At 29.5% G+C, this 19,662-nt stretch overlaps 1 protein-coding gene and 1 non-coding gene across 3 annotated transcripts; one reads left to right on the top strand and one right to left on the bottom strand.

The window, feature by feature from the left end:
- Window positions 1-575: 575 nt before the first annotated feature.
- Window positions 576-3,847, bottom strand: LOC139424884 (uncharacterized). The gene has a single exon (XM_071176947.2). It carries the CDS (start codon window positions 3,055-3,057, stop codon window positions 1,816-1,818), a length of 1,242 nt encoding a protein of 413 aa, XP_071033048.1. The 5' UTR covers window positions 3,058-3,847; the 3' UTR covers window positions 576-1,815.
- A 1,526-nt stretch (window positions 3,848-5,373) lies between these two features.
- Window positions 5,374-17,197, top strand: LOC107448929 (uncharacterized). 2 transcript variants are annotated; one of them, XR_015435952.1, is made up of 5 exons: window positions 5,374-10,156; window positions 10,632-10,887; window positions 11,969-12,036; window positions 12,893-13,154; window positions 14,888-17,197. It is a non-coding gene; the product is annotated as an uncharacterized LOC107448929 (transcript). The 2 variants fall into 2 exon arrangements; XR_015435951.1 differs by lacking the exon at window positions 14,888-17,197 and having other exon boundaries at window positions 12,893-13,640.
- The last annotated feature ends 2,465 nt before the right edge of the window (window positions 17,198-19,662 follow it).

Here is a 19,662-nt window from a genome sequence, read left to right as displayed (position 1 = left end):
TAAGTGATTTTTTTTAATAAATAAATTTTTTTTTGGCTCGAACCTTTTGGCAAATTTAGGTTAATTTATTATTTTTTTTTTCTTTTCTTTTGTGTACTAATGTTAATTTTGTTAAAACTATACGATCTTTGTTTTTTAGTTGTTTTCGGCCTAAACTCTAACTAATTGTACCAAAATTTTTACTCACGGTACACTTAACAATAGCGTTAATGAGTTTTTTTGGAAACTTGATCAGGATGTTAGGTAAAAACATAGCAATGATTGCTTAAAATTCATTAGTTTTATAAGAGAAATTGCCAGTAGTTAAAAAAAAAAAAGTAATATACATATTTAAATAAAGGAATTCAGATCCCAAACAACCTATTTTTATGTGCAACAAGAAAAATAAAGACGCGGGCCATTTTAATTACATACATTTTTTGAATTTAACTGTTATATCAATAAAATTATGAAACATCAAAAAATAAGAAAACATTACAATAGAAATATTTTATCAAATGACATATATTTATTTGCATATAACAGAATTGTTACTCAAATAGATAAGCAAAATTCCAGTCTAGTATGTACTGACACTCAAATATACAATAATCCATAACAAATTACTATTATTAATATACACATTATATTGTAAGTTACAACACTATAGCATACTATGGTAACGTGAAATTTAGTTCCCAACCAAATTAGAAAAAACTCAACTCTCGCACAGAAAATGTATTCTATGCAAAATACTAGTGTAAAGATCTAAAGTTAGGCATTCACCAAGCCAAATTGCCCTGACTTTTCCAGGTAGCGTAGTAACCCTGATATAATGATACTAAGAAAATGAATTGAGCAAATAGAATTTCCTTCTTTCGTGTCAGTAAATTGCGCAAATTACTTAAAAATTTTAGAATGAATATACATAATTCTTTTTGAAACAATAATATAACATAATTACATAACATTAATAATGAATCAGAACTATATAACACTAATAAAACAGAATTATAATAATAAAAATAAAACAGTATTTAAAAGAAAATTAAAATTATGTACACAATTCATGCGTCACTGACACTTTAGAAATAGTTATTAAGCCAGAATTGTCAACATATTCAGTACATTTGCCAATTATTTCATCTCTATCAATAATCAGAAAGGTGTCAGAGTATCTCCCTAGAAACATATTATTAATGTACTGTACTGATTAGGTTTCATTGAAACCTCAAATTTCTGCATGCAAACAACTACTTTTGAAGTATTGAGGTATAAAGCAATGATGATTTTTCCTATTTCATTACGAGTATACTCATTTTAATTTTTTTTTTTTTTCAGATTTGACAGTATATAATATATTTTCAATAGTCATACGTTTAAAATATTGAATTGCAGCATTTTCCATTAAAAAACCATTTTGAAGTAAAAAGCCAGTGGGAAAATCTATTGAACATACATTTCTAACTAGCATACATGGTGCTCCGTACAAATAACAATTTCCAATATTTATACATATATAATTATGCTTTGATTTTGAATTAATTTTATTAATGAAGTTTGAATAGGATAATTATTTACATTGCTAATTAGTTCCTGATTAAGTAAAAATCTTCTTATCGTTTGAGTTTTAATTCCCCGGGTGCCCATAATATAAGATTGAAGGGTTGCATTATATCCTTCAAACACAAACATTGAATACCAAAGTGGCCCCCAATTTACAATACTGGTTGAATAATGAAGTAAAAGATGTATGTTTGAATTCATAAAATCCTCACCATACTATACTTAAGTTTCCGTAACAAATTTTAATAATAAATTTTCCACAGATTTTAATTAATCAATTGTTATACTTTTTCTCGTTAAAATTTCTATTGCCCCCACCAACAAACTTATGTGATCCAAGTAATGTTTTTTTAAGAAATCTTTTACACATGGAAAACATACATAAAGAAGAAAATTTTTCCATTCTGAAGCTTTAAACAAAGCTCTCTCATTTAAACTCCTTGGAACCCTTCCGACATTGTGTGGAAAAATAAATTTTCCAAGGCGATCATTGATAATTCGGGAAACTACAGGAGAATCAAGGTGAAACTCCGATTTATTTCGGGTGTCAAATAATGCAGTTACAAGGTGTTTTGTCACTCCTAAAAAAATCCCATGCATGTAGTCTGGAACAAAACCATTAACTACACTGAAAAAAGGAATAGGAAGCAGAATACTCGGCCCTTTTATTTCCTGTATGCTTTTCTCCTTATGCATGACTTCATACATTAATTTTATAGTTTCTTGATCTTTTCTAGTTTCACAGAGCAAGTGATCTTTGTAAGTATATTTTATAACATTATTTATGTTGAAACCAGGGTGTTTGCACCAAGTACATCCAAAATATCCATTAAATTGAGTAGCATTTTGTATGCATGATCTTGCTACAGAATCAGCACAACATGCATGCATGTTGTTATGCCCTAGGGAGATTCCGTGTTCAGCTAGTTTAATACTTTCTTCTACAAAAGTTTTTATATAAAGATCCATTTTTGGCACTTTCTTGCCAAACCACAAGCCCGCTAAAAGTACATTTTTAAAACGTATTGTAGAGGGAATTTCATTTATTATTACCAGAATTGGCCTTAAGGAGCCTTTAGCACTGTTGAAAATGGCTAACCCATCAATGGAGAAATTGTATGTCAAAAACAAAGAATCAGTCTTATTTTTAAAATCCTGATACATTTTCCCACCATTGACATCAGAAAGCGGATTTCGCATGCTCACGTTATTAAACTTTTTAACATATGGTATATTAATTAAACCAGAGTTGATCAATCTTTTTATTTGAGCTTCAAGGGAGATACTCATAAAACACGATGACTTTTGGGTATTACCAATCATTACTTTATCACCACAAGTAAAACAAATGGCGGATTTATCATCTGAATTCTGACTTAAATATGTTTTACATTTCTCAAAAAAAAAAAAAAAATGAGTTTTAACTACTTGGTCTTTATGAGAATTAAATATTTTCCACATACGATACAAACTTGGACTGATTAACTCTGGCCCAATGATGATATTAATCATTTCAATAAGACTGAGAATTGCCGTGTCAGAAACTTGAAATCGTAAAGCAAAAGCAGATATCAATGTTAACACATCTTTTCTACATATTGAAATTTTGAATTCATGTTTATCAAAGAAATCCCTTTGCTCGATACCATCATCAGTGTGGAAATTGAACGCTGAACTTTCAGCAATGGGAATTTCTTCAAACCAGTTCTAAAATCAAACAAAATATTTTAATCCATATTTATTTATAGAAAATCAAACTTCAAAAAGATTTATATGCTGTAACAAAAAATTTTCTAAAATATGTCACTCTTCTATAATATATGCTAGTTGAATTGGTTGAGAGAAAGAATCTGAAATTTTTTTCCTCAAATTCATTATCTTTTACATCCCCACATGGAAAATACATAAATTACTCAAATTTAAACAGTATGAAAATATTTTTGATCATTAATTTTTTTTTATCAACACATTAAGTTAGACATTAGAGTCACAGATATCAATTCAGCCATGAAGAACATTTTAGACATTATACATGAAAAGCCCTATTTTTCCCCCCTATTTCACATGTTGTCGCAAAAGAATTAAAAAAAGAAAAAGAAAGTAAACTAAAATCCTTGGCATTAAGTGCAAGATTGACAATAGTACCGCATGTATATCCAATGAAAACACATGAATTGAATTGCTCAAAATGGATTAATTAAATCTACACTTTGAGACGAGTAATGTAATAAATATCACTCAAATATATGAAAATAAATACTAATAGAAGTAAAATTGTAAAACTACAGAAAAAAGGCATCAAAGAGGGAATATTGAGGTTTCCGATTTGAATTTTCTATATATTATCAGGATTATAAACAATGTAAAATCAACAGCAATAACTGGCAAAAAACGAAGAATGAATATTATTCTAATACATCTGATTCTTATCTTAACTTCTAATCTACAACTGAAAATTATCTTTCAAGAATGAGGTTCATTTTAGATATTGCAATGAATGGTCTGGAACATCAAAATGACATTGATCCAGTTCAATTGATTTATATTAAAATAATTAGGGATATGGATATTTTTTTCTTTGCTGGATATTTTTTTCTAATGGAAAATTTGGAGAAAAAAAAATGTGTTAAAATCAGTAATTGACAAGAAAAAGAAAAATGCTGAAATATGAAAAAACAATTTATAAGTAAAAAATAATAATAAATAATTTAAAAATTAGAAGAGAAAAAACTTATAAACACGCTGGAGCTATTTTAGATAGTCAGGGTGGCCACTCAAATCAGGCTTCAAATTTCCCTGATTTTTCCAGGTAACAATCGTGAAATTTCCAGGTCAGGGTATTTTTTTTTTCTTCCTCTTATGAAGAGTAGGATGAGTACAAGAAAAGTGTCAATATTATAAAGTATTTCATTTAAAATGTTATTTTTTATAGTAATTGGCAAGATTTGTTTTTATTATTTTTAAATGTTTTGGTACAACAGAATTTTTAAAAAATTAAGACATGTGGATGAAGTAAGATGTTTAGCTTGCATAAGATATATTTTTTTTTAATGAACAAAAATTTTTTAATGGGTTACTTTAAAAAGTTTTTGCACAAAGTGTGACAGAATGACCAAAATAACCATGGATAAGTATTGCTTAATATATTTCCATAAAGCAAAAGAAAATCATTCCAGATGATTAGATATCAATATTATTTGTCATCATAAGAAATAAATCAGTAATGAATTTCGCTAAATTAGTTTATTGTGTCCTATTCCACTGGGCAATGTGTGATGAGATGCTTAAAAAGAGTTCATATCAGAGATTTAAATTTAAAAAAAATTTTGAAAAATCCATAAAATAACAATTGAGTTTTGTAAAAGTTTCTGCGAAATTTAATAAAAATATTCTGCTCAAATGTCATTAGACCAAAAAAATAAATAAAGAAAGTTATATTTACAAACTTATAAAAGCTATTGTAAATGCGAAAGGAAGCGTAAATCTTAATTTAACAAAAGATTAGAATATTTATTAATAGGGGAAATATTCTTAAAAGTGCACAATGATTTTTGTGAGATAAAGTTTTTACTTTTTAACGATTGATTTCGTAAAAATAAACTTTTTGACTTTAACCCTTTGTTTACGGCTGGTACAATAAACAAATCAGAATGGCTTCATCATGCTAAAGCGCCGTAAGCAAAAGGTTAAAATATTCCATTTACTTTTGCTAAGAATAGAATATATTTTTTATTATTAAATATCTATTCTAAAATATTTATTTTAATTAATAGATAGTTTTATTTCATTAAAAGTCATAAGTGTAAGAACAATTTTGTGTGTCAGTGTATTTACATTTCAATATAAAGTAATTTTTTTTTTAAATCTTAACAGCGCTTTTTATAAATTTAATTAATCATATTTTCTTTAAACCAATGCCTCAAGTAAAATTTTTAAATATTATTTCGATTTAGCATTATTAAAAAGATTCTGCATACAAAAATAAATATCGCCAATGCAAAACTTTCAAATTTCTTGTCGCATACTCTACAGAAAAAGATAAATTCTTAAATTTTATACTTTTTTGCTATTTCTTATTTGAATTTAAAATATTTAACCAATTCCAATCTAAAAACAAGGTTTTTTAGTCCAACAAAGTTAATTGTTTTTGTTTTTACAACTAAAAACATGTATCCGTACTAAGCAGAACAAAAAATTTTTGGTTTTCCTTTTTTGTAACAAATATGAACAAAATGTTTTTTTACTTTATGTACATCATTTAATATGTTTCCTATAAATCCCTTAGTCTTTGTTAGAATTTTAGGTTAATCTCTGGAAAGCAAGCAACAATGAAGAACTTACGATATTGTGATCATTATACAATTCTAATTTAGAATAAAAAATCAAATACTATACTTACCAACAAAACACTGAATTTAAATATTAATATATTGTTGGTTTTTAAAAAGGCTTTTTTGATTAGAAAATGTTATAAAAGTTTGAAATAAAATTGAGAAAATTATCATTAATGCAACAAATGTAATGATTTGTAGACAAACATTGCAGTTAGTATTAAAATGTGTGATAGGTTGGCTTAGCTGAGAAAAAAAATAATTCACAGATTTCATTGGATGGGAGTACAAAAATTATCAGAAAAAATGTGTAATATAAAATCTATTGTTATAACTAACTAAATTTTGGAGAATTTTATAAGTTAAAAATTGTACATTTTGTCAAACTAGAAAAAGAATCAGAACAAACTTGAACCATAAGCGAATTCAGCCCATGGACAGAAATTAAAAACAAATATTCCAACCCCTTCTTCCCCCTCCACCACAATCTTGGCCTTTCCTAAACAGCAGAATCTCATAGTCTTCATAGAAGTCAAAGGTTTTTCAATCATTTAGCAACTACGCGAGGGTTTTCTGTAACATTCTAGTTTAACAGAGTTATAATGGAGCATATTTTGATGCAAACAAAATATCACAATCTTGATAATATTTTAACGATGCATTTCTGTCAAAATATTTAAATTAAGAAAATTAATAACTTATTTAAATTAACAAAAATTAAAATTGAAAAAAATATTTCCAGCTTTTCTTCAAAACTCCCTGATTCTTCCAGGTTTTTTTTCAGTATAAAAAATTACCTGATAATTCCAGGTGGGTGGCCACCCTGATAGTGTAACCATTCCTAAGCTCGAAAAAAATGTGAACGGAAAATTAGTACATAAATCATAAACAATTACCCACTTATCTGAACCACGTTTGGTCCAGGGCAGTTCAAGTAATAGGCGCAGTTCTATATACATACGTATGTGTGTGTAACTTACCAAATTGTCCTCTTTATCTTGCGGTAGTTCTATTTTAACACTGCAGGATTTGTTAGGTGACTGCCATCACCCTAACATTTTTGCGTTTCTACGCGCAATTGGTCTTTTATACTGTATAGAACTGTTTTTATCCTATTTACAATTTTATGTGATTTTATTCAGCTTTGAATGCAACTGTTCTATGATACTTAACTACATTTAAATTTTATCTTGTTTTACTCACTTTTGAATGCGTTGGCATACCCTCCAACTTATGAGGATTTTGAAAATAATTCTTTCTAGTGGTAGCGAACCAAAGTAGAAATTTTTAAAGCAAATGGATCTCTCATAAAACTTTTATCAGAACTTAAGAATCTAGCCATATGGCCTGCACTTTTATAAGTAATAGTGGACAAGTTACGCTAAAATAATTTTTTTTTTTAAATATTAAGACATTAATTTTGCTACCGTCTGAAAAGAAGATTTCTGAAACTACGGAAATTCCGTAGCAGTTGGAGGGTATGCGTTGGTTTCGTTGTATTCAGTTTTATAAATTCCGTGTGATTTTTGATGGGAAAAACTTGTATACATCTACCTAGGATTTTATTTTAAAACCGTTTGTTTGGCGCAGCCTGTCCTTCTGTGGACTTTGTGCCATCAAACCCAACATTCAATTCAATTATTCTTTATCTTGCTCAATCAGATCATTTTTTGAACCAAAAATATTCTCTACATCTTACTGAATAGCATCATCAATAATCAAAATATCTTCACGAGAACATCCAGGAACTGAAATATCTTTATTCTCCTGGTTCTAAAAAAATACAAAGGAATTCTTTCAAATACTGAAACAACAAGAAAGGAAGAACTTTAAAACTTGAGAACAAATGCTCAAAAATACAATCCAAAGGAGTCAATCTTTATTTTAAAATGATTCAAAATTACTTTTTAATAGGTATTCTTATAATTGTTTTAACATGGTATGCTATAAATAAACTTTTAAAATTGTCAACTCTAAGTTTGTTCAACTACAGAATGGGGTGAATTTCTAAATCTTCCCAGACAAGCAACTATAGATACTTTTAATAAAATTTTTAACAATTGGGCTATTTCATTTAGCTTGAAAAAGTTCTGATAAGGAAATAATCCTTAGCCAGATTGATAGCATTGCTTTATAATAAATTTTAACCAGGATAAAATTCTCAAATTTGTTTACTAATTGGAAACAATGTTTAGACATTGAAAAGTGTTGCAACCGATTTGGGTGTTGGAGAGGTAACAGTTGGTGACTGGCGCCGCAATCGAATAAAAATTGAGCAGTATTGTTCACAGAAGTGCAATGAGACTCCAGGAGAAAAAAGAAAATCTATGAGAACATCAGACTATGAAAAAACTAGCAAGGCTTTATTTCTTTGGTTTATTCAACAGCGTAGCAAAGGTACTCCTATAAGTGGCCCTATTCTTCAGGAAAAAGCTGTGTTTTTCAGAAATCAGTTCAAAGAAGGAGAAGAAGATTTCGCAGCAAGCGTTGGTTGGTTAGACCGTTGGAAAAAACGATATGGTGTACGTCAACTTAAATATTTGCGGTGAAATACTCTCGGCAGATACGTCAGCTGTGCAGGCATTTCAAAAACGGATTGAAGACATTATATTGACGGAAAAGCTCACACCAGACCAGTTATATAACTGTGACGAAACAGGTTTGAACTTTAAGATGTTGCCCTCAAAATATACGTCGTGCGTTGGCTGGGAGGGATTTTTTTGTTTTTGAGGCCGGGATACCAACACAACATTATCAACTGCAATCGATTCCGTAACTGCAATCGTGTACAAGTGCGTGTGTGGTTGATTGCACAGAGGGTTGATTGTCAATGTAAATATTCATACATCCTAAATTTATTAGAATAAATTATAAAAAATTTCCAAGTATGTTTGCATTTGTTTACTATATAAATGACAAGCAGTTTGGTAAAGTCCCCGTGGGCTTTATTAAAAGATTTAATTTGAATGATTACCTTGTCGGTAATATTTACAAAGTATTTTGGAGCCGACAGGTGCACTCCATTCAAAGTGAAAGTGACAAGAAAAATTGCGTAATCTTCAAGAACCTCCACCTAAAGATGTATGGCAGCTCTCCCAAGGTGATGGTTATTACCCTGCACACATATTACGCATTGAAGGTAAATATGCATTCTATAAAAGGTTCATAATAGACAAGAGATAATATCAAGGTTTATGCAATAATCATAATCTGCTCCTTTCTTCCTTTTTTTTTAGATTCACTTATTAAGAGCCTCAGATTAAAAAGACCCGCAATTCCAGTTACCCGCTGTGAAGAGGAATTTTCTTCAACAGAAGATGAGGCTGCTGCTTTGCAAATGCATAAAGAAAATAAAAAGCAAGAAGTTATGCTCTTTTAAATTCTTTATTTCTTGTTATCATTTAATCGAGTTAACTGTAAAAATTAATATTTGTAGTTAGAAGTAGATATATAATTTTACTAGAAGTAGATATATAATTTTACAAAGTGATTTAGAAGATATCTTTATTTGTCTAAGCCTGTTTTCTTGTTGAAATAGGCGTACCCCTGTTAAAATGAGTGTTACTTTTTGAGTCTCCAATGTAGGTTGTATGTGTTGATGAGAGCAAATTGGTTGAAGTCTAACAAAAAGATCCTCATTCTTGATTTTAGTCATTTTGTCTTGCATTGAATTGTAATTGAATCAATGTAGTGGTAGACTATATTTTTTCTATTATATTGCAGAATCAGGTTCGCTACAATATCTTAAATGAATGATATGAAACTGTTAGATAAAGAATTAGTAATGGCAAAGAGCTTGTGTAAGTATATGCTATTATCAAAGACTATTATATAACAATGGTTAAGAGTCAAAATTGAATCTTATTTAAGTTATAAATCTAAGATTTTTTTAGGTCTACATTTTTCTTGATTCCAGTACCAAGTTAGTAGAATTATTAAGTTACTGAAAATTAAACTAATGAAATTTGAAGGTTAAATAAAAATTAATTCTATTTTCTGGACTATTTTAGTTCTTAATATGTTATGTAGAAAATTTTTGAAACATAAAAATAATCTTCATTTTAGTAATTTCTTTATAGTAAATATTCAGCATTTTGAAAAATTGAGATTGTCAAGTTTTTTTTTTTTTGTTGCTAGAATACATTATTACTGAAGCTTTAATTTATTTATCTTTTAGGATGTTCAAATAAAGAAGCAAGGAGATGCTGGGAAAAGGAGAAGAGCCCTGGACATTTTCAGAGCAGCCAAAAAGTCCCGAAAAGAAATGTTCAGTGAGCTAGGTGTGCCCAAAATAATATTGTAAAAAAGTTTTCATTTTTCAAATTAATTTTAAAAGCAGCAATCAGAGTTTATGGTTATATTCAACAAAACTATTGTGATCATTCCTAATTTTGATTAAAATATTTTTAGCTTTATAAAAAGAAGTGGTGTTATCTATTCTTTTATATATTCTTTGATAGCTTAAATTTACTAAAACTTTTTTTAATCTATATTTCATATTTTATGAAAAAAATAGGCTAAAAACCACAAATTTCATAAGATTTAATAAGTATGTCCTTTGAGAATTTAAAAAATAAAAGAACATAATTTTAACTTTATCACTTTCTATAACACTATCATTCTAATCAAGTGTTAGTATTAGAGTTAATTTATAAGCTTGCAAATAGTTGATAAACTCAAAAGCACTTAGGTCATAATATATTGTCTTATTTCAGCTTAATATCTCTGTCTCTAAAATTGCTTTCCAAATTACAGAACTTGAAAATGAGTCTGACTGCCAAAGCTCAGACGAGGATCCTGAAGTCATACCACGAAGACTCTTTACACAATTAAAAGAGTCATACGATAATTTGGAAAATGAAAAGGAAAAAGCAGGGAAAAAAATAGAAAGCCTTGGAAAAAAAAACTTTGGATTATGAAAAAAAATATGATGATATTAATGAAGTTGTTGAGTTGCGAAGATTGAATAGACAACTTCAGGAAAAGATTCTATGTTTGCCAGCTACACAAGGTAATTTTTATAAATCTCATTCTTGGCGCACAAGAAAAAATTGAAAAATAAAGTTTTTTAATTGTTCAGGATTTCTGCTGCATTTATTAGGCCTCATTATTTTCTCACTTTGGATTAAGCTTCCGAAGCTCCCAATTTTAATTCAAAAGATTTTTAGTTGTCTACTTCACAATTTTAGCGTAATTAAATTTTGTAAATAATTTAAGTAGAATCATAAAGAAAAGTTTTGTTTTAGAAATAAATATGTGAATTATTAATGTTAAAAAAAAAGGTTAATTACCAACATATTTTTCATTTGTGTTATCTTTAGCATATAATTAAAACTTTTTAAATTTGAGGTATCCCTTTTAAGATTTTTACGTAAGAAAAACTGTAATATTTGTGTGCATTACTGTTGTAAAAGCATTGAATTAAAAACTGGGTGAAATTGACTCCGCACTTTTTCTGGCATGCATTGTTTTTTGAATTTTATCATTTCTATTGAAGGTGGGGAAAAATTTGCAAAAAAAAAGCATTTAAAATCTTACTAAGTAGTTTAAAATTTTAGTGTTTTTTAAATGTTTAATAAAAAATTTTCAAGGTTATTATTGCACTGCAAAAATCTTAAATACTGAACAAGCATTTTCTTAAACATTTTTAATTTCCATTGTTTAATAATTAGTCTGTTTCAGTGAAAAATAATTCTTTTATTTTAGTCATCCGTTGAAAAACAATTTTTTTGTTTAAAAATTAATTATAGTTAAAAAAAAAAAAGATCTGATTATATATTTATTCATTATTTCTTCAAAATTCAGAAACTATTACTCCTTTTAAAAAATTTATTTATAATTTGTAGCTTAGGATTTCTCAGCTGTTTTTCTTGATAACGTATTTAAAACGTAAAAAAATGACAAAGAAAATTTGTAATAAAAATTTATCTGCAAGTTGATATGTTGGGGCCGAAGGTGATTTTAGTCAATAAGCATACATAAATTTTTTTATCTGGCATAAAAGGTTGATAAACTTTTTCATTCCTTTAAAAAGTGATTTGATTAATTTAAGAAGTAATGATAACTTATTGTATAACTTCTATATTTTATAGGAGAATGCTCTTGTGCAAGAAGAAATTTCCCAGAAATTCCAGTTGCAAGCGATTCTGAAGCAATGGAGGTATGGCAGAAGTAGCAATTGGTTTATTTTTTAACAGTCTAATTTATAGATGCTAAGTGATTGGCAAAATATGTTTTTACCATTATTTTTCACATTCTTTATTAAGCTAAAAAATTTTATAATATAAATTAGACTATTCTTAGAATTAATAAACTTGAAAGATATATGTAAAGGATTGTAAAAATATGTCAATTTTCATAGGAAAACACTTAGCACAGAGCGGCATTCAATATATATACTAAAAGAATTTTTGAATTGTTTTTAGTAACGGTTTTGGGTTTATATACAATTAATAGATACTTATAAATAATGAACTAAACATGATTTTTTTAATAAATTAATATATTTTCATTTGCAAATTAATAAAAAAAATATGTATAAAGCAAATTATTCAATTGAAATGCAAGAATTAATGAATGCTTTTTTGACATTATAAATCGAAAACTTATAACGAATTTTTAAATAATTCGTGCAATTTCAAACAGCAAGTATAAAAAAAGCTGCAAATTTCCAGTGTTGAAACGTGGTTATCACTTTGTTTTATTTTATAATTGTAAAAACTTTGAAATAGTTTGTTAAAAACGCGTGCGTAAAAATGCATACATTCGTTAAAAAAATAACTTGCAGGAAAATATCTAAATTTTTTTAAAATTAATACTTTTTATTTAAAATTCACTAAGTTTTAATTTTAAAATGACGAAAATTGTGAAAAAAAAAGCTACTTAAACTGTTATTTTGCCTAGAAGTGAAACAAAATGTAGACTTTTGTCAGTGTCTAACTTAACATTTCTCTGTGTGTGTGTTTTTAATTATATATATATATATATATATAATTTTAGCTACTTTTTTCTTTCAGTTTGAACTTGGAGGTGGAATTTTTATAAATAAAAATGTATATAATGAACTTTTTAATCTGGATCATATCAGAAAATTTACTAAGAGTCTTGCTGTGGCTATGTGGGGGACAGCAACATTAGCCACCAGGTCCGTTTCAGGAAAACCCTGCAAAAATAGAAATTAGCCTAAGAAAGTGGCTCCATCAGGTGGAAGTTAAGGAAGCCAGCCTCAGCAAGAGCCAAAGCCTCCATTAACACCAGAAAAACTGGCAGTGATCTCAGGTAATAAGAACCTATAAATATGACTATATACTTGATAATATAACTTACTTCTGATTGACCAGCTTTCATTTCATGACACCACAACTATATAAATTTTATTTTCATCAGCATTGGCACGACAGCCCTTTGTGGGCCTGGGCCTTCCTCAGAAGCTTTTCCCATTCTGCCCTTCTCCCAGCAATTGTTTTCCAGTTCTTTATCATGCAAAAAAAAAAAAAAAATGGATGTGCAAATAATATTTAAATAATCCTGCGTTTAATATTTTACATTTTTAATAATCCTGGGTTAAGTGTATTTTGCTCTCTCTATGACCTTTCAATATCAAAATTTTAGTTGGACAAAATAATATAATAATAATAGGGTTACTCCTTGTAAAATGGTTTTAGCATATTTAAACATTGCTTATTGAGTAAGGTATTTATTCATTTGATAAACTTCTTTTATAAAATAAAAGGTGTATACTGCTGTGCTATAGATGTTTTAATAAATGACAAAAAAAACTCACAATTGAGATTTTAACATCTTTGTAGTTTTTGAATAATATAACATTTGCCTTTTTTACCAGTTATCTGAAATTTCATTTCAGTGTCAATAGTATTATCAAAAAAAAGGAAAGTAAAAGTCAATCCATTTTCTAAAAATATATTCTGAAGCCTGACTTCTTTATTTTAAATTCCACACTTGCTGAACACCACTTCCTTTGAAGTCTCAAAATTTGTCATATTGTTTGTTTATATTATGTTTCCTTTGACTGCATTGGCAAAGACTGGGAATGTAACAGTGTGTTATGAGAACTATTTTAATTTATAAGTTGAAAGTTATTTTATTAATTTATGAATGCCTTAACAAATGTGTCTGAATGAAATTACATAAATGACTGTTTTTACTTTGGCTCTGATATCATTAATTAATCCTGACCACAACAGTTTTAATTACAATATGCTCTCTGCCTTTTGCAACTTTGCTAATTTAAGTGGTGGAGACAGTGTAGTTCTATTTGTTATAAATTTGATAAAATATTTCCCTACGCTAAGTTTTTAGATACGAAAAAGGTGTTTATTTGGTTAAAACATAGATTCTGCTGTTTAACTTTACTATTTTCTTGGAGTATTCGCTTCAGTTTCTTATGAGGCCAAAATTCAAATATTATCAGGATGTAATGAGATAATACCAACAATGAATAATGCATATATTTTTGTGTTATATATCCAATATTTATATTTCAGAGCTTATTTCATAAATTGTTTTGAAAATTCTATTAATTTAAAAAAAAATATATATATAGCGTCATACATATCTGAATGGCAGGGATTACACAACATACTCGTCACCCAGGTAAACGTGGCGACTAACATGCTCATATAAAAAATTGCAGAAGCTTTCCTGCTACTTAATGTAAAATTTTACAGTGAAAGAAGTTTAAAATATCATTTAGATGCTACAAAAATGTTTAAAATTGTGAAAGTTCAAACTAAATATTGTCTTAATTGAAATTTTTGTAAAGATTTAAAAATTTGTTGTGGTTTATTTTTTACTGAAGAACTACCCAAATTATCAAAGTTCAGCTTTTAACTATTCAAAAATAGACATCAATTCATCCACAGCTGGAATATTTTTGCTCTTTAACAAACAGATTTTTTTAGCAAAGTTAAGACTTTTGCAAGTGCTATTGTTTTTCTAAAAACTTGTATTTATTTTTATTTGCCTTTTTCCATATTAACATTTTATTTCAGGTCAGATGAGAGAATATCTAATGAAAAGAGAAGTCACTGCCACAGAAATGGAGGAGGCTATGAAGAAAAGAAACAGATCTGATAAAATCCAGGATATACATATATTCTAATATTGCTAAAGTTAATGATTCTTAAACAAAATAAATCTCTTTTAAGTTTTCTTATTTGTCTTCTCTTATATGAATATCAATCAATCAAATGATTACTGGTAATTATATATTTTACACAAAATTTAAATGAGTTGTGGTTACACATACAGCTGTGGTTTTGTTATTTAATATCAAAAAAGGTATATTTGCATCATATTTAATATTTGTTAAAAAAAAGGGGGGATCCTAGATACACACATAATAATCCTACTGTTAAAAAGCAAGCCTGAGAGGTGGGATTCATAGTAGAGAAAGAGTAAAATTAATTGCTAGTAGGAAATCATTAAACATAGCAAAATTTAAAGCAACAATTTGAAAATTAATGCTAGAATAGCAAAGATTATAAGAAATTGATAATAGTAATATAAATAGCAAAAATTTGAAGCAACTGATGGTAGAAAAATAATGCTGGAATAGCAAAGTTATCAAGCAACTGTTGGTAGGAAAATAATGCTAGAATAGCAGAGATTTCAAGCAACTGATGGTCGGATTTTTATGCTAGAATAGCAAAGATTCCAAGCAACTGTTGGTAGAGAATTATGCTTGGAATAGCAATAAAAAAAGCATCTGTTGCTAGGGAATTATTACTAGTAAAGCATAAAAAACAAGCAAGTTGTGGTCTTGATTGTTGCTAGACCAGCAAGATATTCAAGCAGCACAAGTTGGTTTATGTATGCTGGACCAGCAATAAAGTGTGCCAATTCATGGTATGGAATGCTAGTAATTATGCTGGAACCAGCAAAGATTTATGGTAGTATATGCTGGTATTTTAGCTGAAACATAGCATTATATGCTAGTCTAGCAAACAAATTCCAGCAAAAATTTTAACCTGGGTAGTGTGCTTAGTGTTTACTCGGTACATTGTAATGAATGGCTTAAAACAGTATCAATTGAGGGCCAGCAGGTGTTAGATACTGGGACACAGGTAAATGTTTTGTTTCTGCATATTTTCGAGACATTAAATTTGAAAAAAATTTTAAGCTGAACTGATGTTGTTTTAGTGACATATGGAAATAACAAGTTGGAACCTATTTATTCTATAGATATAATGTGCAGTACCGACAAATATTTTGATGGGTTACTTAAATTTATTGTAATTGATGTGAAATCAAAACCTATCCTAGGTTTACAAGCTTGTGAAAAGCTACGGTTGGTCAAATGCATTGATACTCTTGAATCTAAACTAAAAGTAGTTGAAAAATATAAAGTTGTATTTCAGGGACTAGGGAACCTTGTCACATTGAGGTAAAAACAAATGTGGCTCCTGTAATGAATGCTCCTAGAAGAGTGCATCAATCCTTATATAAAGAGTTAAGAAAAACCTTTACGCCCGTATTCACCAGCACGGATTACCTCCAGGTAATCTATGGGTAAGAGTAAAATTACGAGTTAAGTGCGAAACGTTGTTCTCCAGCCGAAATTTCGCCAAACTCGCAGATTTCATCGACAGTTCTGACTCTCCTGGTAACCCTCCGTTTTTGCCGTGTTATCGGAGGGTTACATATTGACGAGAAGCTTGTAAACAAAAAAGATGGGGGATTCTATCGCTGCGTTTGAGCTTGAGGATCTTGAAACTGTTGAAAGAAAGGAAAGATATGTCCAAACTATCAGAAATAATGACCTAGAAGAATTAGATGAAATAGACTTTTTTGAAAGATATCGTTTCTTGAAACCAAGGATTGAAGAACTCATCTCCAAAATTGGCAGTCAGTTGGAATCTGATACAGATCGGAACAATGCCTTAACTCCCACGGAAAAAGTTCTAGTTGCTGTAAGATTTTATGCTTTTGGAAATCAACAAATTAATTTGGGAGATACTCAAAAAATGAGCCAACCTTCAGTCAGTAGAATAGTTAGCAAAGTCTCCCAATTTTTAGCGGAATTGAGACCACAATATACTTTACCCCAATCAGAAGCAGAAAGAATGGAGGTAAGATTTTCAGTGTTATTATTTATGCTTGTTAAACTTTTATTTTATTATTATTCTACTATTAAACAATTTAATTCTTCTTTATAAGACATGGTTCAATTTTCTACCTTATTCTGGTTTTAGCTTTATATTTAAGAAATTGCTACATGTGCATTTAAAAAAATTACAAATCAGTATAAGTAAGAGGTTCATCATATAAAGTATAAAAAAAATTTGTGTGTGTGTGTGTTTTTTTTTTGTGAAATAAAAAATTCAAATTGATTCAACTTCCAAAATTAAACTTCAAATATTGATTATTAAAAATAAGTGTTAGTTTTCTATATTATAAAATTCTTTTCTTGATATTATTTTTAAAATATTAATATAGTATTTTATTCATAAATATTTAAAAAAAAAATTCATGATTAGAGTTACGTTAAACTATCAATGTTTGATTTTGAAGAATAGATTGGTGACCTACTAAATGAAATTTAAAAGCAACCTTCAATATCTTTCTTCATCGGAGATTCTTTTATAATAATTACTTTAAAATGATTAACAAAATCATCTATTTCTTTTAACGAAATAACATTTTTTTTAAATCAAAAATCGCGCATTACTAATGGATATACCACGTGCAACAGGTGCTGAGCTCATTGGGTATGTAGTTTATTTTATGTTTCCCATTTGTTCTATATTTGTTTTTCTCTTGGACTCAAATTACGCAAATCTTTATTATTTCCTTAATGTAATTACGTTATTTTGTATATATATATATATTTTTTTTGTAATGTTTTAACGTAAGCGAGTGTGCATAAACAAATCTTCGAAAATAATTTTTCTTTCTTTACTGTTTCATTCTTGATTATATAATATTTGCCTCATTATGGCTCCGACTCCTCCTACTTAAACCACCGAAGCGCAAATTTCGCATGTTAGTGTTAAACCACCTCCATTTTGGAAACGCTTTGGTTTATCAAATTAGAAGCGCAGTTTAGTCTTGCAAAAATAACTGTTGAAGAAAGTAAATTTAATCACGTGGTAGCGGCACTGTTAGCGATATTCTACATAGTCAACCCCAGGATTCTCCTTACGCGGCTTTAAAAAAACGCTTAATTGATTCTCACTCTGAAAGCGAATCATCTCGCATCCGCACACTATTGCAGGTGCTCGAACTCGGGGACCAACGTCCTTCGCAGTTACTCGCACGCATGCGCTCATTAGCTGGATCATCTGTTGGTGAGCCACTACTTAAATGGCTCTAGTTGGGCAGGCTGCGCCACAACGCTCAATCAATTCTCGCGGCTCTGAACCAAGAACTTAGCCAGTTGACTACTGTTGCCGACAAGATTCACGAAACGTGCAACCCGCATTCCATTAACGCAGCAAGCGTCGTTAAGCCCCAAACTACATGCTATATGGAGGCACAAATAGCGCAGTATCTAGGCAACTTAGTGAATTAACAGCGTTGGTTCATCGGCAGAATGATCCCCAAAACCAGCGCAACAAACATTTTAGAAGGCGGAGCAATTCCCAAAGATTCAAACAATTTAAAGAACCAATAAATGGACAGTGCTTTTATCACACTAATTTCGGTATTAAAGCAAAAAAAATGCACCCCACCTTGTTCTTTCCCCCACACATCGGAAAACTAGGTCGGCGATCGTCCACCGGCCAAAACGGCGACCGCCTTTTGCAACGCGTTATGTTGGCCGATTCTTCTTCGAATATGACTTTCTTAATCGACACAGGTGTAGATATTTCCGTTTTGCCAAAAAATTATGCTCCTAACGCGAAATTACAAAATGATATCTTTTTATTTGCCGCTAATGGTACTATTATTCCAACTTACGGCACTAAACGAATAGCGTTAGATTTTAATCTGCGACGGCAATTCATTTGGTCCTTTGTAATTGCTGACGTACGGCAACCAATTATCGGCAAAGATTTTTTAGAGCATTTTGATTTATATGTCCACTGTAAAAATCACAGAATTATCGATGTGAAAACAAACTATGATAGGTTCTAACGGCCAACCCCCCAAAATCAATTTCTTAGAATCCAATATATCCATTTTAATTGGTAAAACTCAGTATCATAATATTTTAAAACAATATCCCGAATTACTTAATCCTTCACAACCAATTCCGACTAATCTCTCAAACCAAGTTTTGCATCATATTGAAACTAAAGGGCCCCCTGTATTTTCAAAACCCCGCCGTCTCGCGCCAAAAATTTTAGAAGCAGTTCGTAAAGAATTCGAATATCTTATGTCACTTGGCGTTCTTCGCCCATCAAAAAGCCCCTGGGCTAGTCCCCTCCATGTAGTAAAAAAATCAAACGGAGATTTCCGACCTTGCGGTGATTATCGGAAGCTTAATTCTGTAACCGTCCCTGATCGCTATTCGGTCCCTCACGTTCAAGACTGTACGCAAAATCTTCACGGTAAAACAATATTTTCCACTGTTGATCTCGCTAGGGCTTACCATCAAATCAAAATCAACCCAGCAGACATCCCTAAAACCGCGATAACTACACCATTCGGTCTCTTCGAATACACATCTATGCCGTTCGGACTCCGTAATGCCTGACAAACATTTCAGAGACACATTCAACAACTGTTATCAAATCTCCCTTTTTGTTTTTCGTATTTTGACGATATACTCATAGCTTCATCTTCCGAAACCGAACACATTGAACATTTACACAACGTTTTT

Source organism: Parasteatoda tepidariorum, chromosome 8 (assembly GCF_982258835.1).
Source record: "Parasteatoda tepidariorum strain Cologne lab strain chromosome 8, Ptep-v5.0, whole genome shotgun sequence".
Lineage (NCBI taxonomy): Eukaryota > Metazoa > Arthropoda > Arachnida > Araneae > Theridiidae > Parasteatoda > Parasteatoda tepidariorum.
This window is presented reverse-complemented; position numbering and strand designations above follow the sequence as displayed.